This window comes from Phoenix dactylifera, chromosome 12, assembly GCF_051530095.1.
Source record: "Phoenix dactylifera cultivar Ajwa chromosome 12, Ajwa_hap1_PhDact_Kaust_v1.1, whole genome shotgun sequence".
Lineage (NCBI taxonomy): Eukaryota > Viridiplantae > Streptophyta > Magnoliopsida > Arecales > Arecaceae > Phoenix > Phoenix dactylifera.
The window spans coordinates 17,921,020-17,941,880 of NC_143201.1; the positions used below are offsets into that span (position 1 = coordinate 17,921,020).

At 37.9% G+C, this 20,861-nt stretch overlaps 2 protein-coding genes across 9 annotated transcripts; one reads left to right on the plus strand and one right to left on the minus strand.

Moving 5' to 3' along the window:
* Positions 1-210: 210 nt before the first annotated feature.
* Positions 211-5,144, minus strand: LOC103709408 (70 kDa peptidyl-prolyl isomerase-like). Its single transcript, XM_008794722.4, has 13 exons — positions 4,737-5,144; positions 4,494-4,580; positions 2,630-2,890; positions 2,467-2,541; positions 2,300-2,380; positions 2,004-2,198; positions 1,829-1,918; positions 1,566-1,741; positions 1,358-1,480; positions 1,114-1,260; positions 897-1,024; positions 693-813; positions 211-581 (listed from the first exon to the last, which is right to left on the minus strand). Exons 1-13 carry the CDS (start codon positions 4,921-4,923, stop codon positions 528-530), a joined length of 1,725 nt encoding a protein of 574 aa, XP_008792944.3. The 5' UTR covers positions 4,924-5,144; the 3' UTR covers positions 211-527.
* Positions 5,145-7,180: 2,036 nt separating this feature from the next.
* Positions 7,181-20,591, plus strand: LOC103709441 (Pentatricopeptide repeat (PPR) superfamily protein). Of its 8 annotated transcripts, none has more exons than XM_026805547.4 (5): positions 7,181-8,807; positions 11,019-11,377; positions 15,994-16,259; positions 17,040-17,127; positions 18,647-20,591. In XM_026805547.4, the coding sequence occupies exon 1, from the start codon at positions 7,262-7,264 to the stop codon at positions 8,627-8,629; it is 1,368 nt and encodes a 455-aa protein (XP_026661348.1). In that variant the 5' UTR covers positions 7,181-7,261; the 3' UTR covers positions 8,630-8,807; positions 11,019-11,377; positions 15,994-16,259; positions 17,040-17,127; positions 18,647-20,591. The 8 variants fall into 8 exon arrangements, with proteins under 8 accessions (XP_026661348.1, XP_088564856.1, XP_026661349.1 ...); XM_088708730.2 differs by having other exon boundaries at positions 15,994-16,164; XM_026805548.3 differs by lacking the exon at positions 18,647-20,591 and adding an exon at positions 17,244-18,419.
* The last annotated feature ends 270 nt before the right edge of the window (positions 20,592-20,861 follow it).

Consider the following 20,861-nt stretch of genomic DNA (forward strand, 5'->3'; position numbering starts at 1 on the left):
TTGAGTCCAAGCATGCTCAAATCTAGAAAATAATTTTAAAAATAATAGAATAGTTAAAGGAGCACCAAAGATACAAACCTGTGCCAACCTAACCATGCACGTTGGCGAAAGGATGAACCATGCACCATAAGCTTCCAAACTAGTTACAGCTTCAAACAAAAAACCATGAGAGATGCTATTGGCTTGAGTGGGATCCTTAGTCAGTGTGGATAATAAATATAAGCAGCCACTCCCTAACTTTTATAGAATACCCAGAAAGACGTTTATCCACATTTTTAATTTCTTAGTGCTCATAGATCTATTTGACTGCCGGAATGGAGCCAAACCTAACAGCACATTGTTGACCCTGAGAATGTCAGTTGCAGAGACCAGACCCTCCCACTGAGCAATTTCTGTGTCCTCGTAATTAAGAAATATGACTTCAACTCCAAAAGATGCAGCTCGCCAAGCCAGAAAAAAGAAAAAAGAACAAAAGAACAAAAAAGAAGCCACACCCACACAGATACTGACTCGGCTTCATTTTAAACTCAAGCTGCACCGTCAATGCTCATGGGCTCTGCCTCCGGCTTTGAAGCAGACTTCTGCAATCAACAAAAGTAAAAGATCTCAGAAATGCAGCTATATGCACAATTAATGAACTATCAGAAACAGGAGCCTAAGCATAGAAGATTTTCCCAGTTTTAATGCCTTACATTGGCTTCCGCATGTTCTAATTTGCTCATCTTGGCAAACATGTTTCCATAGAATTTGGCATCTTTCTTGTTGTACTCCCTCACCTTCTCCTTCAGAGTCTTGTATTCCAACTTCACATCCCTAAGGACACAAAGTTGTACCATAAGCATCGTCGCTTATAATAATAATCAGAGGATGAAGCAGATTTTTACCAGGATGCATACCTATTGTCTGGATCAATTTCAAGAGCTTTCTTAATGTCCACCTCTGCCAAATCCAAATCAGCAAGCTGAATATAAGCTTGGGCCCTTCTATACAAGGCTTTTACATTCCTGCTATCAAGCTCTAACACCTATAATTTTCGCAATGTTCACATATTCAGAAGAAAGACAAAATAAAAGAACAGATTCCACACAAATTCTTGGTGGTAGGTTGTAATACCTTCGTGCAAAGCTTCTCTGCCTGCTTGTAGTCTTTGAGCTTAAGCTTGCAGGCTGCGTTGTTGAGGTTACATGTAATCTTTAGCACTTTCGATTGCTTCTTTTCCTCATCACTAAAAGAGCTATCATACTCGATGAACTTCGCCCCCTATATGAAAATTATAAAGGACAACGAAATCATTAATCTGTGACAAGCAGGCTATAAAGAAGTGCATTCCTTACAAAATACTGAATATAACAAGTACCTTTTCATATCTCTTGGAAGCTCTTACATATTTACCCACTTTGAATAGTGCATTTCCTTCTTCTTTCTTCTTACCAGCTGCTTCAATCTTCTCAGCATTGTTCATGTCCCAAGACTCCTTCTCCTGAAAACAAGAAGTTACATTACTCTCCAGACATGATACACACCTGCTATAACAATCAAGCTATTGGAAACAAGATCAAGCATACCTTCACAAAGGATACAAGCTCAACCTCGTAAGTTACTGTGGAGTTTGGTGGAACCACTGCAAGATCTTGCTTTGATTCAGTGGAACAGAAGGCATACTCAGGTGGAATTGTGATAAGAGCAACCTCCCCCTTTTTCATGGTAATCACAGCTTGGTCAAGACCATCAATGACTTGTTCTGTCCACAAACAATGCAACAACCCTTGTTATCGTGTTAACAAGATAAAGAAAAGACAAATGTCTAGAAAAAGGAAATAGGTTTTACCTTCATCAGTCTTGAACTCAAATGGCACTTCATCATCATAACCCTTCTTCACGAACACTGTACCATCTTGAAGCTTCCCAATCAATTTCACTGACATCACAATCAATCAATATTAGAGAGTTCAAATATATGACAACATATAAAAATAGAAGAAAACACTGAAGTAAATTATCACCTGTCACAACTGCACCATCATTTGGACGTTCATATCCCTCTCCTTCCTTAAGAATTTTCTTGAGGATCTTCTTATCATCCCCTATCTCTGTAACAGTCTTCCAAGAGACTAATTCAAGCTCCACACTAAGGGTAGCATTTGGTGGCACAGCACCCTCATCACCAGAAGCCGGTCTACCCTTCTCACCAAATGCATCTGTCCACAATAAGGATTTCATAATGAAGGTGCTAAAAATCAGAATTATTTTGTGGCTAAGAACAGAAGGGAATTCCAAATTAACAGTGTTACAGACTTACATTGTGGCTTCACAGTCAGCAGCACCCTTTCAGCCTTCTTCATGGTTTTCACAGCTTTAGCCAGTGCAGGACAGAAAAATCCTGGCTCCAAAAACGTATTCCTGTTAGCTTACTATAATTACAGCATAATATCATACTTTATATGGATAGCAATGAATAATACCTACCATCTTTGACAGTGAACTCCACTCCCTCAGCTTTCGATACTAGAGTTCCATCCTCGAGCCGGGCCTCATATTTCACTACATTTATAGTAGAGAATTGTTAATTTCAGGGCAAAAGGAAGATGTGTAATTGAATTGACAAGAAATTTAGGGAAATATAATATACCAAGTACTTCATCAAGATCTTTAGGATTCTCCCATTTTTCTCCTTCTTTCAAGATCTTCTTCATAATGCCTCCATCTTTGCATATGTCCTTAACACTCGACCAGGAGAGCAGTTCAACATCAAACTGGAGTGTGGCATTGGGTGGAATCGTAGGAGGAGAGCCAGATTCACCATAAGCTAACTCAGGAGGGATGGTGAAGATGGCATTCTCACCCTTCTTCATCGTCTTGATACCTTGATCCCATCCCTTAATCACATGGCCTGGAATAGTTAAAAAGAAAGCATTAGAGATTCTTTTTTTCTTTTTTTTTTTGTTCCTCTCTACATTTTCCAGAATAGAACTAGCATTTCAACAAAAAATACTTCAAAAAAATTGAGCAAAAGGATGCAAAGGCACAGGAATATTGATCCTAACAAGTTGGTATGAAAAACCTACCATGGGATAAGTATTACAACTCCAGCATAATTAGCAAAATAATAATAATAAAAAATAATTTTTAGAAGCTGCACTTTCTAATGTTTTTATCCCTCAAAGCAAAGGTAGAACAACAGCACGTACAGTTGTTTCAAACAGGAGTAATTATAAAAGAGAAATGTGGAATGATTAGCAGGAGCCTTAAGAATAAGTGTTCATAATTGTCACTGCATGCCAACCAGATATGACGTAGGGAATTAAATCCTTAAAATCTAATCTTGCAGAATCTTCCTCTTGCTCTAGCACCCAATCACTTACAAATTTCCCCTCACAGAAACATTTTTCAACTATAGAAAATTGCATGCTTTGTTGTTTACTTACAATCATAAAACATGGATCTAAATTAAGCATCTTTTAAAAAAAAACAGCAACCAAACTGAACTACCTTTTTTTAAAAAAAAGGACTTGGAATCTTACATAACACTTCTTTTAATGGGGAAACCCAGGCAGAAGAAGCACACATGATGCTCACACCAGGAGCCATTTAGAATATTAATAACATAATATAGTACTTTACTTAAAAGCCCCTAATCTTCGCATTATAAACCTGTTGCAAACTCTGTTACTATATCAGGCACCAGTTCCCTGGTTCTGACTTTAGCCAAATAAGATAAAGAACACAGTACATTCTATGCTAACCATCTGTCCTTAAATACTAAATTTGCTCATGAAAGTTCAGATGATTACAAATTATATCCAGGAAAATGACATGCTAACCAAGTCATATCCCTAAGTAGTCAAAACCCAACATAATATCCAGTTTTTCTGGAGGCTTAGATGGAAATTTCACCCTCAAAACACAACGAGTAATTTGATTAGACCAGATTCAGTAAATGTATCAGCATTTTTTAAATGAATGAATACTAACAGGTATGTAAGAGAATAGCAATTAAAAAAACATCCAGTACGTCTAATTCTCTTTCCTACCAATTCATCAAACCCATGAAGGATTATACTTAATTCCAACAATAAACATGTAATTTGTTAATGAGAAAATAATTACCATCTATCTTTATTGCCGTAAGTTTAAGCCTGTTTCCAATAGTTACCGAATCAAAAGATATCTGCCCACCCAACTGTAGCTTCCCTCTTTCTTAACTAAGCTTCTAAGAAGATTGTCTTATAGGTACATCTGATATACTTAACATTATCCACGCCCACTAAATCGTATAAATAAATCTTACATTCATTTCTCCATTTCAGAAGCATCATCCAATCCATATCGAAGGTATTGAATGCACACATAACTTTTCAGTTAAGAAAAAAGAACATACGTTCAAATTCAAACCTTTTCTTAAAAAACTGTATATGTCCTCCTATCGGTCCTAACACTCCGAAGATTAATCAAATAGAAATCCAACCAGCAAAGAGAAGAGAGAGCAAATCCACCTTGTCCAAGCTTAAACTTGAATGGCGCCCCCCGATCGCGGCTCGAATCAAACTTTGTCCCATCGAGTAGCGTTCCAGTATAGTGCACTGCAACCCAACACCTCAAAGATCAGATTTTTCCTCCAAAATACTTCGAGCATACCTTAAATAAACCACATCCACATCCCAAAACCCCCGTCCAACCCAAAAAAAAATGTAAGAAAAAGAAAGATATTCGGATCCAAGATAGCTTTTTGACTATACCTTCGACCTCGTCGCCGACCTCGGGGGTGTCCCGGCCCTCGCCATCCTTGACGATTTTCTTCTTGAGGCCCTGCTTCCCGATCTCCTTCTCCTCCCCAACCTTGATGATGGGGCTCTCGTCGGCAAAATCCATGGCGTCCTCGTTCATCATCTCCTCGCCCGCCGGCAGATCGAAGTCCTCCTCCATATCTCCACCTCGAAGCCTCTACGAATTAGAAAGAAATCAAAGCAAGACAGAGCAACGAATGGTGATTTGTTCCAGGGCGATTGGAATCGATTGAGCAAGAAGAGAGGAACAGCGAGAAGGGTTTCTGAGGGTCGGAGGAACAGGGCCTTGCAGCCTTCTTCTAGAGAGTTCGAAGCGGAGACAGCGAAACGAAGGGCCGTGACGCTTCTAGAGAGTGCCCTTTTTTGAGAAAATTTATGGCTTCGATTTTCATCCCGTTACGACTTCCACGTGTGCCGGGTGGTACGCCGTTTTCTCTCTTACACCGGAATACACTGTGCTATTTACCCAATCAAACTTTTGACTGAGTTTTAGGTTTATGAATAATGAATAAAGTTTCACTAATTCAATTTCATTTAGTAAAATATTTTTTTTGGATGCTCCAATGATATAATAACAAGGAGAAATGCTTTTTCATATTTTACATTAAAAGAATTTAGAAGTTTTTTACTTGCTTGCTTGCACTTATTTTTCTTTAACTTGGTGAAAATTACTTATGAGAGAGGAATCCATAATTTTTGCTTATTAAAGATAAATAAATGCCCAGTGAGTAATTTCGTTCATATATTCTAGTTAAAATCATGTGGGAACAATATAGAAGTAGTTAATAGAATTATCTAATCATGTTACAAGAACTTCAAAAATCTAATTTTGTTACAATAAGTTGGATAATATTTTAATTGATATAGTGACTTATATTTAAAAAGTATTACCATATGAAAATGAATGATTAATGAAAGTATTAAAATTTTGAGCATGATTGTTGCTATAAGAATGGTAGCTTCTTTAATAAGATAGTCAAAGATGGAGCTGAATATTTTCTCCTAAAGGGTCTAGCATGATGTAGAGCCAGAAGATAAGTATAACTATAATATAATCTTCGAATTTTATAATAAATATATAAGTATACCTAAATTGTAGATTTATTAAACAAAAAATTGAGTATTTCATAGTTTTTTTCTTAGAAAAGTAGGAATTGGTTCGTTAAATGGAACAAATAAAAAATAACTAACTTAAATGGAGAAAGATCAACTATTTTGGATAGTGGAAATTAGAATAAACTTTAGGTCATAGCTAACTATAAAAAAATAATATTAATAAATTTGGATGATCATATCTTGTGGAAGCACGAATACAACGTATCTAGGATTTTGGGTTGAATCACTTACTCAATCCTACTTGGGAGCACAATCATGTACCGAAAAGCACACACTTGCCATAATACAAGTATCCTATAGCTTTTTGGAGTAATGATAAAAAACTTTTTGGATTTCTTCATATGCCTTGTCACTCACTTGGCTTGGTTTTTTAGATTTTTGATTATCTCAATACTCATAATATGTGCGTGATTTACCATATACTCTCGAGTTATAGCTCCCTATTTATAGAGGTAAAAGTTCTAATCATCTCAAGCAACTAAGTTGGAGCCAAATTCTATCATTCACAGTGACTGAAGTAATGTTAGACTCTATCCTTCCTCAAGATGATAACTCTCTATCTTGTTAGGGTCCAATATCCAAAGTCCAATACTAACCTTAAAAAAAATGAAATCAAAATTACAAATATATCATCAAAAATTATTGATAAATTTTATCCACTTTGCATTTCCTTGTTCAAACATATTTATAGTCATCCATATCCTTCTCCCAAGTTGTTTTCCTTCTAATATGGTTGGTTGGGTGGATTTTTTCATGGATAAAGAAAATTCTTGTTTCTTTGTTTTGAATAAAAGGTACAGCTAAATTTTAATAAAATTAGGACCTATTTGTACCCAAAACTTAATCATCGACGAACTACAATAAATAATAAAAAAAATAATAAAATTAGGACCTATTTAGAAAGGAGATGGAGGCAATTTTACCCCCTAAATGATTAAGAAAATGGCCATTGCTATAATAAGTATAACCCTATATGTTTTTTTGCAAAAAGAATGACATTATTTAGGTGGATTTGTACATAGGGATAAGATAGGATTATAAACATATAACTTTAACAATTTGACAGTATAATTTGAAAAAAAAAGTCCTACATTTACTCAAGAATAAACTGAATAATATAATATATCCGATTTTACCAAAAATTAGGAAAAAAAAGGTCCGTTTGATTTGTAATTTTTTTAAAATGTTATAAATCACTGAATCGTACGCAATTATTTCCTGAAACGGAAAAGGAGCAGGAATATTAATGTTCATATCAAATAAACCCGGCGACCCTTTTGCAGACTTTGCATATAGGACTTGGGGATGATGCGCCCGGTTCCGGTAGCTTCCTCTGCACTTCATTCCTAGCAGCCAACCAAATGCTCCGCTCACTCTCCGGTCCGCTCCTCTCCCTCCGCGGGCGCCCGTCCTCCTCCCTCCTCCTCCGCCCCCTCTCCACCGCCTTCGCGCCTCCGCGCCGCCACCCGACGGCGAACGACGCCTACTTCGCCGTGGTCCACCACATCGCCGGCATCGTTCGGCGCGACTTCTACCTGGAGCGCACCCTGAACCGCCTCCGCCTCCCCCCTCCCACCCCGGACCTCGTCCTCCGCGTCATTCGCGCCGCTGCCCCCGCCGCCCCCCTCCCCGCCCTCCGCTTCTTCTCCTGGGCCCGCTCCCGCCCCTCCTACCGCCCCTCCGCCGCCGAGTTCGACGCACTCCTCCTCCCCCTCGCTCGCGCCCGCCTGTGGCCCCACCTCTGGTCCCTCGCCGCCGACATGCGATCTCTCTCCCTCCCTCTTTCCCCGGACTCGTTCGCCGCCGTCATCGACGCCTACGGCCGCGCCGCCCTTCCCGACCTAGCTGTCGAGGTCTTCAACCGCCTCCCCCGCTTCTCCTGCCCCCAGACCACCCTCGTCTACAACGCCCTCCTCTCCGCCCTCTGCCACGCTGGCAACTTCCACGGCGCCTACGCCCTCCTCCGCCGCATGGCCCGCAAGAACGTGCCACCCGACCGCCAGACCTTCGCCGTCCTCGTCGATGCATGGTGTGCCGCCGGCAAGCTCCGCGAAGCCCAGGACATGCTCGAGGAAATGTCCCAGAGAGGCTTCAAGCCCCCCGTCCGCGGCCGCGACCTCCTCATCGACGGCCTCGTTCGCGCTGGCTATCTCGAGTCTGCCAAGGGAATGGTCCGCCGGATGACGAAAGAAGGAATCTTGCCGGATGTTTCCACCTTTAATTCCCTCCTGGAGGCTCTCTGCAAATCGGGTGAGGTCGATTTCTGCGTGGGGCTTCTCCAGGATGCGAACGATTTGGGACTCTGCCCGGATGTCTCTACGTACAAGATCCTGATCCCGGCCGTCTCGAAGATGGGCAAGATCGAGGAGGCTTTTAGGCTATTCTATAATGCAGTAGATGATGGGCACAAGCCGTTCCCGAGCTTGTATGCAGCGATTATCAAGGCCATGTGCAAGGCAGGGAGGTTTGCTGATGCATTTTGCTTTTTCAGTGATATGAAGGTGAAGGGGCACCCACCGAACCGGCCAGTGTACACAATGCTGGTAAAGATGTGCGTGAGGGGAGGGAGGTATGTCGAGGCCGCCAATTATCTGGTGGAGATGACAGAGATGGGACTGGTGCCGAGGCCACAGAGCTTTGATATGGTGGTTGATGGGTTAAAGCATTGTGGGAAGCATGACCTTGCAAAGAGGATGGAGCACTTGGAGGTCTCGCTTAGGGGTGACTGACTTTTGATTGTGATTGGGATTTGTTTATTCAAGCAAAGAAAATTACAATTTACCAAGGAATCCTTTCATTTATATGGTTAATCTGATGAGCCTGGTATCTCATGTTGCATTCCTGCCAGCATCTGTGATGCAATACTTCATCTGCAAATGGCGGGTTACTTTTCACTAATCTGTTTAGGTAAGAGCTGCACCCCCCCCCCCCCCCCCCCCTTCTCTTTTTTTCGAACCCCAGTACATCCTCTTGTACTTTCACTATGCAAATTTTCATTGAGTAATGTAGATGTTATTCCTTGACTAGGATCAAGCACCATAAACTTGATCCAATGAGTGTATACTATATTGGTAGATAAAATTTTATATTTCAACCTTGACTAAGATCAGGTGTTTGTAAGGGGCCAATTGCTCATGATACCATAATACTTGTTATCATTTTCAATTTTAAGGGGTATTTATAATTCTTGAGTTATCACATGGTATCTAAGTGATCCCAAGGTCACAATGTATGTGTGCTCCAAAATCTTTAGTTTTACGTATCTCCCTTATTAATCAGTTCATCTCCCTTGCTAAACAATGTATACAAGAAGATACAAAGTGATCATAAAAGGGAAGGAGAAGATTATAGGGATGAAAAAAGAGGGAGGAAAGGTGTGAAATACCATAATCATAAAGATCTGCAGAAAAATCAACCTAGAGCATAAACTTTTTAGTCAACTTGGAGATATTGCAAAACTCTTCCTTCACAACCATGCAATGGTCCTTATAAAAGGAAGAAGAGGGTAACAAGAAAAAAATTTAGAGCATTGCATTTAAATCTATTCCTACTTGACCCAAAACCTATGTCTAAAATTGTGTGCTTCGCCACGAGGAGTACATGTGTATGACTTGAATGAGCACAAATTATGAGGTTTCACTTATATAAACAGACCTAAATTTGTTTACGGTAAGTGCTGTGAACATGCTAATTTCATCAATATGTATTCTGTTTCCGTACCCTTCCCATTCTGACTCTGATGTATATGATTTTGGATGTGCTAGGAAGGTTACTCTAAGGGCTTTTCAATGATATTAAGATCATCTTTAAGGATACTTGTTATTTTTTGGAAAACATTTTCCTTTTTTATAGTTTTCCGAACAATCATACCCTAAATGCAAAACGTGCTTTTCTTGGTAAAGCAATCTTTTGATAATTATTTTGAGGATAGACTGCACCATGCTTTAATAACTGGTCCCAAGATTTAAACCACCCCTTCCACTGCACCATGCTTTTATTTTGCTTAAAGGTAGATCTCATCATAAGCTTTGTTGCATAGAACTCATCCTTGAGCCAATTGATCTTTTTAAGTTAGTCACATGTTGATGCCTGATGTGAGGGTTTTCGAAGGTTCAGTTTTTTTGGAAAGCAGGAACTACAAAGGACTTTGTTGAACCAAGTTGTTGATGCCCAATTTGCTTGTATTTGTTGCACTCTATAAGTCCATATGATGAAGGTTGTTACACATGCATGTAACTTGGATGATACTATTGTTCTTTTGTGCCAAGTCACTTGCATTAGCTTCAAGTATGACTATTCAAGGAGAATATGTGTAGAATTTGGGAGAAAGGTTAGACTTAAGTGCCACTAATACAAGACTTGCCAACCTCTATGAGGTTTTGCAACTGTTTGTCAAGAAGAATATATGCAGCACTTACAAGGAATGTAGGATTTAAGCATTGATGGCATAGGATGTGCCAAACAATGGCTCGCATGACATGAAATGTGCTATGCTGTGCTAACATGCATTCATGCCATGCTAAAACATTTTCTTTTAAAGGTGAAGTTAAGAGCCTTTTTTTAAATTTTAAATAGGACTTAATTGGTGCCTTGCCAACCCAATGCCTCGAGTTGATATTAGCCTGACACGAGCCAACAGTTGATATCATAGTTAGAACATACCTAATGTCAATAGAGAATAGAAAACTTAGTTCAACAATATGATGTGACCATTGTCTTGTCCTTGGCACCTAACTTTGATAGCTTTGAGGAGTTTAAAGATACAAAATTTTGGCAAAGTTAATTTGACAATAAATTCAATTGGTTGCGGTATTTCTCAACAAATGATTATTATTTGCCAAATAGCATGCTTCCCAACAATAAAGGAAATTAATGCATAATATACTCTGTTTGATGTCCCTGATCCAATTTTTTCTTCTATGCATGAATTATCGAACTTAAGTGATTAAACATCATACCCCTCAACCTTATAACAACTCATCGGCTCTCCCTCAAAGCCTTTTTGTGGAAGCTTTTCATTGACTTGTAGTAATCTTTGTCTTATCTATGGACACTCAGTTTTATGCCTGATTTTGTGATAACTAAAGCATCATAAGGTCAAACACTTCTCCTTTTCAGCTTTTTTGGTGATATGAAGGTGAAAGGGCACTAACTAGACCAACCGATGTACACAATGTTGGTGAAAGGTGGGCATGCAGGGAGGAAGGTATGGTGGCGGATGGGTTGAAGAATTGCTGAAGCATGATCTTGCAAGGGGGGTGAAGCAGTAGGAGGTCTTGCTGCAGGGAAACTGACTACTGACTGATTGTTGAATGGGATTTGTTTATATGAGTAAAGAAAATTATAATTTGCTAGGAAATTCTTTCATCTATAAGGTTACTCTGATGAGGCTGGCATCTCATGCTGTGTTCTTGGCATCACTTGTGATGCAAAACTTCATCTACACTTGATGGGTTACCTTCTCCAGATCTGTTCAGGTAGAATCTGCCCCTCATAACTATGTTGTCTTTATACTCTTCACCATGCATCTATGATTAGGTAATTAAGATCTTTTTCGTCGACTTATAGAACGTGACAAACTTGAATGCAGTTGTATTTTTTTCCCATGTTTCAAAAGGTTGAATTGTGCAAATTTCTAGCCCAATGAAGTAATAATGATTAACCAATTGCTCATGCTTCTTACAGACATGTATTATCTTTTATTTCTTGTTTCTATTCCTTTAAAGAGACATAATCTCAAAAAAATCTAAAATACTTGTTATTGTTTTGAAATATTTATGAATTCTGGAGTTATCACATAGCATCTAAGTGATGCTAAGTTTACATTATACGCGCCATCCTAAATAATTAAGTTTTGTGCATCTCATTGGTGCGATGTAGAATCAATTCCATTGTTTTTGAAGTGAATTGTCCAGCTCCCATACGAAGTGCTGTAAAGAAGAAGAGACTAAATTGTTTAAAGTGAGAAAGAGGCATAAAAAGAGGGAGGAAAAGTGCGAGACACCAGAGCTGTAAAAGATGTGGAAAAATCTATCTGGAGCCTAAGTTTTGGTCAACTTAGATATTAATGTCAAAACTCTACTTTTACAACCATGCGATGCTTCTTTGAGAGAACCAGATATGTGTGACCTGAACAAGCAAGAGTGAAAAGTTGTCCCAATGAACAGACTTACTTTTGTGTATAATGACCAATATTAACAAGCTAATTTCATCATAATTGGTGTTATTTCATTATCTTTCTCATTTGGACTCCAATCTGAATGATTTCAGATGCGCTGGAAAACATATTCCATGTATGTTTACAAGTGATACTAGGCTTGTCTTTAAATTCAAATATTTGTGAAGCAATCTTTAAACAAATATTATCCAAGGACGCTGCTGCATCTTTTCCTAAACTGGTTTCAAGGGCTGCTTACCCTTTCAGCTACACCATGCCTTTATCTTTCTTGGATACAGATTGCATCATATACTTGCTGCACAGGATTCATCCTTGAGCAACTTAGCTTTATGAAGCTAGTCACATGTTAATTTCTAAGATAATCATTTACTTCCCCATAATTGTAGAATTCATAATATACTCTCTTTGCTGGCCCTCACTAAATTTTAACTTGTATGGCATGAATAGTTGAATTTAAGTGATTCATCCTCATTCACCTCAATAAAGTAAGACCTATTTGGAAGCTTTCCCTTGACATGCAGTGACAACCATTATATTATGGACACTCAAAATTTTATGCCTCCTTTCACTATAATGAAAGCATCACTTGTTCAAGTACTTGCCGTTTTGAACTTGGACTTCAGTGACTGTTTTAGGAGGAGTCAGGGTAGATGGTGTGGGACATCAATGAAGGTTTTCTTCAATGACATCTATTTTATTTGTCTTGAAATTTTCTAGAAACATGATAAACATTTTTTATGTTTGAAACTCAAAATATGAAGTTTTCTCATGTGGTATCTGATTGTATTAAAAGCCTGTTCAAGTTAAGAACCTTAAATATATTTAGATTAAGATGATTCTTAATTCATCAATGTCACACAAGTCTTTTCCATCAAATATGGGGTTGTCTACAGAGCATGACTCAAATTTGAGAAGGTTTAATAGGTTGAACAGGTTTTATAGCCAATTGTCGACTGGATGTCAACACGATAGAAAATATTGTCAAATTCCCAGCCATAGCAAATCTAGGCAAGAGAGTGGGTTGTCATGTATATGGCCAGTTGGTGGTTAGGGAGATCTACTCTATCAGTCAGTTTAATTTTCATGCAACCAAGGAGCAACCCTTCAAAATTCCTTTGGACTTGCAAAAGGCCTAGAAGAAGGGGGAAGATGATAATTTTTGATGAAGTTGTTTTCATCTCAAAAGCACATATAAGCTAAAGAACCAAATGAAAAGCAGCCTCATAGAAATGATCTCTAGTTAAATTCAAAAAATACCACACTAATTGCAGCAAGAGTATAACGAAGACAAAATGTTTGATCTTGTTGACAACATTCTTGCCTTGCTTGAGCTGGATTTATGGCTCCTCTGCTGATCCTTCTATTAAGCGCTAAATTTAGAATCAGTACAGGGATTTCCTTCTCCTTTATCATGACTTCTGCCCATTTTATGCTTGGTCTTCCTTTTTCCATCCATTCAATACATACCTGAGCACCTCTCTTATTTGGAGCATCCCTATCGTTCTAGAACCTGAACACACCATTTCCATCATTGTCCCATCACTTTGCTCTTGGTGGATCTCTTATGCTTCCTTGTTTCTCATCCTGTTTTTCCTAATTTTGTTGCATCCACCAGAATATCCTCATGCCTGCACATAATTAAAAATAAAAAAAATAAAAAATAGAAAAGCATGTAGAAAAGAAAAAATATAAAAAAATAATTATCTTATTTTTCAAAAAAATAGAAACTTACATCAAAGTATTGAGAAAACATGCAGAGAAAGATTTTAGGAGAAATGATGTCATATCTTTAGGGAGTAGAATTTTTTTATTATTATTATATTATTACAATAATCCTAGATCACACTATACGCTAACCTTAAGCAAACAAGCTTTACCCCATTTCTGTGAGGTATGCCTGATTAATCAAGATATGATCCTTCAAGATTTGAAAACCTGCTGTCTGTAGCTTTTTGAGTTAATTGTGTTTCAATTCTCTGTGGATAGGTACTTCAATTCTTATGAAAACAACTTTGACCAATGGAGGGACTTGCCATGAATCCCATTAACCTCATTGGCAGATAGAAGGCCTTCTACTTTACCACTTATTTAGTGTTAGCTTATTGCTCTAGGTAGCCACTCTCTGAGGCTCCTCCAGACCTGAAAAGAGTACAAACAGAGAGGCACCAGAAAAGTTTGATGTCGGGATTCGCAATTATCTGTTTGGCACAAATTTTAAGACTAATAGCGAATATATCCTCATCAATTACTGCATTATGCTTGAAGTTGGAATTTGTAGAAATGCCTGATTGGTATTAGATAAAAACATATTAACCCAAAGAAAACTCTTAACAATGTCATACTTATGAACTAGAGGAAAGAGCCTGCATTTTCAATAAAAATCATATGGCAAGTCAACCGTTGCATGGTCGATGTTCATAATTCCTTTTTTACTTCCCTCTGTTATGGTGTTTACTGGAAGTTCTCTGAAAATTATAATTAAAATCCCCAACATAATGAAAGGATCCACTATTTAAAAATAAAAAAGAAAACATGGGTCATGAAAGCAAAAGTTGTTTGTGCCAAAAAAAGGAATGGAGCAAACTATTTTTGGGGAAAATTAGTTGTTTTCTTTTAGGCAAAATAGACTGAAGATATATTTAGAAAGAAGAAATTGAAGAGCTCAGATTTTGAGAAAATTTATGATCCTATCATATGAAGAGATAGAACCAAAGACGTGCTTATTGCAAAAAGACCCATAATAGCAGCAAACAAGTTACCTCCCAAGGTAGCAGAATGAGAAGTAACACAAAATAAAAGAGATTCGGATGATATTCTTCATAGATACCATAGATATTCTTTTCTTCAAACAAGCTTTCCCTCCATCATTTTTTTGTCATGATGATATCGGACATAAAGTGTATAAGAAATGAAAGGCTGAAAGGAGGAGGATTGGCTTGAATCTGATTAGCGTGGAGGATGGTATCTGAGTAATGTGCAGATAGGGGTTCTGGTTTAGGGTTGTTGGATAAGAGCTGGGGGACGGCGGAGGGGAGAAAGGAGAGAGGAAAGGGTGGAGGTGGTGTTGGCAATAGTGTTAATAGAGAGGAGGGTGGGATCTAGGTAGTGTGGATGAAGGGGATCGGATTTAGAGATAGTGAAGAGGAGGGGTAGGGTGCAGGGTGGATAGAAGGTGGTGATGTTGATGGCAATGACAATAACAGGGGAGGGTTGGGATCCAGATGGTTTAGAGAAAGGGGATCCAGGAATTGGGGTGGGAGGAGTTCCAGTTTAAATCTCAACTTCCTTGTTTTTCTATAAAAAGTAAAAGCAAAATTTTCTTATATTCACTTACTGGAAAAACCATGAAAGTTTTTAAAAACAGAATACCAAAATAGTAGTACCATACATGTTTTTTGTGTTGATTTTTCATATTTTTGTTTTGAGGAAAAAAAACATGAAAAAGAAAAAGCAATGCCAAACATTTGCCTTGTCCTTGGGGCCTTGTTGGACATGTGCTTGACATGCCCATATGGTTTGACTTAGTTGTTCACCAGTTCTTCGTTAACTACAAGCTGTTGTAATATGTTCTGTTAGCTGACTTGTAGCACCAAGACCAGGATGAATGGCAGTTCAGGTGAACAGAAATATGATTTTGTTCATAATATCTTGTACTTTTACAGACTTTTATATTAAAGTTAACTAAAAGGGATGATCACTATGACAAAGAAACACATTTGAGATTAAGAATTCCATGGAAAATGTACATGGTATTCTTTATAGATTTTCTTACAGACATCTAGTTTAACTAAACATGGTTGTTGTAATGAAAGATCATTTATACTTTTACAGTAGTTCATTGACAAGTTTGACATCATTGTATTCTTTATTTCTGATTTCTTTATTGACTGGTTACTCTCTTGTTTGTAAGTTCAGTTTGAGGTGTCAATTTGGTGGAGAATGGTGGGCAACTAACACATACTATTACACATTACTGGCCATTGGGAGATCCAGAGTTCTTTGATAATGCATTGAGCATGGAAGATCAAAGCAGGCCACTGCCGAGATGAAACCAAGCTGATTCACAAGTTTTAACTTGCACATACGGTCGGTTCTGAACTAGCACAGAAGTTCCAGATGAGAGCTACTCTGGTCAGACAGAAAGGCTAGTTGATTTGGTTGCTGATATGAACATTTCATTGGTAAATTTGATAGTTCTGTTGGTGATTCTAATATGGATGACTGTGTTTCTGGCCTCATGTAGTGGATAGGAGATCTTACTGTGGGACTGTATTCACTTCCCTCCAAGTCCCCTAAGGAATAATTATTCAGCCTTTTTTAAGCTTTATTTATTATTAAAGTTGGATACGATTCTGGTTTGTGCAAGAAAGATGTTCAAATGAATTATGTCAGGTCATTTCTTTCTTATATGAGAAAATGCAGCGTAAAGATTATTATTATTATTATTTTTGAATCAGATGCTGTTCGACCTAATAACATTTCAAAAGTTGCCAATTTCTGAGAATCTAACAGTGATTGAATCTTGGAAGCAGGGCAGTCCTATTATTTCAAAGCATAGTTACAGTCTCTTCAATACACATTCTGTAGCATTATAATCATAGGTTTATTTCAACAGTCTTCATCATATCTAGGAAGTAGCGACCTTGATATATTCTAACAAATAATTTGTTATTTTGAATTACTTCCATCATTATATAGCTAGATGTTGCACGATATGACTTGAAATATAGCAGACAAACCTGCTACCAAATTTCAATTCATATTTATGTTCTAAAGTCTTCATAAATTTTTTGTATGTGGATGATAATTATTTGCCTGCTGCTGCCTTTACATGTAGATGCATATGATATCGGCATATCCTGTTATAAATTTTAATAAATGTTTGCTGGAGTTATGCTTCTTGTGGTTTTCCTTACAGTGCATTGCCATTTTATAATTAAGAAAAAAATTCATGTAACCAGATGGATAGCTCTGGTCCTGGAGCAGGCTGGAGGATTGCGCGTTTGTTGAAGTCCAGAAGTGGGGCAGCAGCTGTCTTCGCTGCTTCAGGTTTGCATCTTTGGGCTCCCTGATTTTAAGCATTAGGAAAAGACATCCCCAGGCCCCCAATCTCTTTACCTATGCTAACTAATTTGAATTGATTTTGATGGTCCTGCGCATTGTAGGAGGAGATACTTATTGGAAACAAGTAACTGTATGTATAGCATTTCGTTCAGGGATCCGAGAAAGTTGTAGTAATGTTAGATAGAACCTAGATGGATAACGAAAGTTGCAGTGACACATTTTTTTTATCCGGACAAGATGATGCTGGATTTATTGTAGAGGATGAAATATGAATTCACACTGTAAGAGTAACAAACAAGTCGTACCAAAAGTAGAATTCTTCTGAATCATAAATAGTTACCAGGAGAGTGCTATGACAAGTTATGAAATATTGATAGCTCAATAAACTCTCTTTTGATCTTGGAGCTGCAAATAGGTTAGGGTGTAGATTTCTCAAACTGAATAAATGGATGTGCAACTCGATCATAATTGGGCTTAAATAAGTTGTTCTTTGAAGGCACAGGTTCGGCTTGATTACTTTTTCCAGGACAATGTCTGGCATGTTATAGAGCCTGCCTAGCCCAAAGACTATACCAAAAATAATGTATTGTTCTATATAAATGTTGCAGCAGGAGCTGGAGTAGCAGTAGGGCAGTACGATACAACACGCTTTATTGCTAATCCTCTATTTTACCTGAAACTACATGTTTTCATCATTCTCCAAAGCAATGGTCCTGCAGCCGTTGCGGTCTAAGATTGTAGATTGTTGCATCATAAAAGGTGCATTAGGTGGTGTTTTTGTCGTTGTGAGTTGAGCTAGAACTCAATCATGAGGGTTAAAGCTCAAATCTTTTATGGTGCAAGTAACATAATCAATCGACCAAATTGAAAACCCGTAATATCATGATGGACACTGTTTGAAATGCTTAGAACAAGTTAAAATAAACATTTCTTAATATGGGTTGAATGCACAGGAAGAAACCTTCAGAACAATCAATCTTAAGTCAACATTGATATTTTAAAGTCTAAATCTGAACGGTGCATAATTTAATTTGCAGCAGTAGGATTCAAGTTCTATTCCTTATTATCTACATCGTTGTGTCGAAGATATGATTAAAAGTTTTCAAGCTATAACTGGGATAAAATAATTTAGAAATACATTTTGCTCACTTGTGACATTAAAATTGTGCAGTTAGAAATCAATCCAGTTCCTCTCAGTTCCATTTTACTAATAAAGCCTGATTTGAATTTCTGGGCGGGCTCACGGGCCCAAAATCTAAGCTTGCCTCTACGGCTGTGCCTCACTCTTTCAACATTTAAATGACCTTTACTTCATAGCAAAATTATAGATAATGAGGGCAAAATAATGGCTTTATTTGATAAAATTGCTGTTTATATGATTATGTTATTTCTATGTATTTGACAAAATTGTGTGTTCATCTGTATTTTTGCATTTACTATAATACAATGACCACTTATAACTGTTTCATAAAACCATAATGACATGTTTCTATATCTTCTGCAGAAGGGTCACACACATAAGAAACAAATTATGTACAGTGGTATTATGAAAGGCCAAAAAAAAGGAGTCAAAAAACTAAGAGAGAGAGAGAGAGAGAGACCTTGCAGAGCTCGTTTTATGTATAAAGAGATTAGATAAAAGCCGTGACATGTTTTCACAATTTGTTATACAAATAAACAGTCTCATGTACCAAGTAATAAAATGAGCATTACTGAACACACAATATTTGATGCAATTACAGGCTTGGGAACAGTTGGTCCTCATGGAATTTTCTTAATGAAAGGTTTGCAGGCTGGCTTACCCACAAGTCTTCAGCAGCGAAACCTTGACTACCAAGTGCAGCTAGCTGGTTTTAACGTTAAGAAAATGATGTCGGTAGAGTTGTCAAAGGGTGGACTAATAGTCTAAAAAATATGGTTCACAAGGAATACCGTGTTGCAGCCATGGAACATCCAATGGGAAGAAAACTAAATTGCCAAGTCAAGAGTAATTTAGAGGGGAAAAAAAATGCCATCAAGTTCTTAACTTCTTGCGGATAATCCCTCTGTTCTTGTTGATCTCTCGAAAGATGTTGCTATCACCCTTTTATGCACGCTATTACTTTAAAGAGATTTGCACAGAATGTCAATTGATTCCATTGGAAAATCTATTGTGGTTTTGGTGCTAATAACCTTGGGTTAAGTTACTTCCTACATCATAATTTTCGATGAGCCTTGCCCATCTTCTTAGATGGGTAATGAATGAAAAAGCTTTCATTTTGTTTTCCCAACCGAGCCAATAAACATCTCCAACAACAAGAAATTAAATTATTATGAGTGATGCGATTGCTATCATGGGCTTGTTCATGATGAAACATATAACAAACAAAGAAGCAACAAGAACCCAACTCAATCATGATCATTAGAATCCCTCCCATTACATGATTGGCCTTCCGACCCACCCATGAGCTTTTAACGGACGAGTGTCTCATCGTTTTCAATGATCTAATTGGATCTAAAACAGAGAGTTCCAATCCAGAGACAACAGTTTCCAAGAAGAACTGGACACATGTCCTTCACTAAGCCAGTTCTCTATTGCGATGGTTTACCCTTGTATCGATACTGAACCGATCTCTATTATGTCAATCATTGAAGGCCACGTTACCCAAGACTGATTCTTAGAATAAACTATTAAGGTAAGCATGCACCCTTGCCTCCAGAACAGTAAGAAGCATCTTTGTAGCTTGAATGAAGGCAAATTAAAAACAACAAATTACTGCCTCGACTTGGTGGGGAGTTGGTTGTGGAGTGGTGGGTGAGCACTCACTGAGGGAAAATAGGCGTAAATGGAGCCAAGAGATAGCGGTTGTTGGATCTTGACCTGATGTGGGCTATCATATGTATATATTTCCATCTGTTAGAGGAATCACTCACTCGACAAGAATAATGTAATCCATCTTAAATTAACTATAAGTTTGTTGTGTTCTACACCAGACAGAGCATTTATATAGCGATCCTTGCGTTATTTTATTCATGCATGGACTTTGCCTTAATATGAAAGGTGATTGGATGCGGTTGCAACCGCGTTGGTACAATTTGAAGTTTGGATTGTCGCTTAAGTCTTTGCTTAATTAATAGGATCTTTGATGAGGAAGATGATGAATGGTGAACTCTTGCCGAGGTTACGCCCGTGATTTGTAGATTATCGAAACTGTTAAAAAAACAACTGTGAATTAGAAAAATGAAAGAGGTCGGTTCGAGGACACTGTTTTATCACAAGATGAACTGCAAGTTGAGCAAAAGATCCTATTCGGAGCGATGTTATTCAACTTCAAATGGTACCCATGTAATTAGATGCATTTAGTGGACCTGATCCTCTATTGCCCAAGACTCAGATCCCAGAATCTCTAGTTGCTAAGCAGAGAGGTGTGAACACAATATATCATTAAGTTACCTAAATTCTCCATTTCTACGGCCGAGCAACACTATAGTTTTGGTTGGTGGCATGTCAATGCTGTACCCTAGCCATTTTCACCTTAGTATATCATTTTGGCCATGCATTGATCACCTTGTAATGTTTGATAAGCATGAACACAATATATATATATATATATATATATATATATATATATATATATTATTTTGCTTTGCTGGATCCATGTCCTATGCTCCAATCTCTGCATGTCCTGTAATTATCTTACAGAGTGATGCAACCATCTGGGCATCTAGAATAAAGAGAG

Bases quoted from the DNA above. Each gene is read 5' to 3' on its own strand.
- LOC103709441 (XM_026805547.4), top strand. From the start codon at position 7,262: ATGCTCCGCTCACTCTCCGGTCCGCTCCTCTCCCTCCGCGGGCGCCCG.
- LOC103709408 (XM_008794722.4), bottom strand. From the start codon at position 4,923: ATGGAGGAGGACTTCGATCTGCCGGCGGGCGAGGAGATGATGAACGAG. The intron at 1,481-1,565 runs GTATGCTTGATC...TCTTGTTTTCAG, and splicing joins AGCTTGTATCCTTTGTGAAG to GAGAAGGAGTCTTGGGACAT. The intron at 1,025-1,113 runs GTATTACAACCT...CGAAAATTATAG, and splicing joins CAGAGAAGCTTTGCACGAAG to GTGTTAGAGCTTGATAGCAG.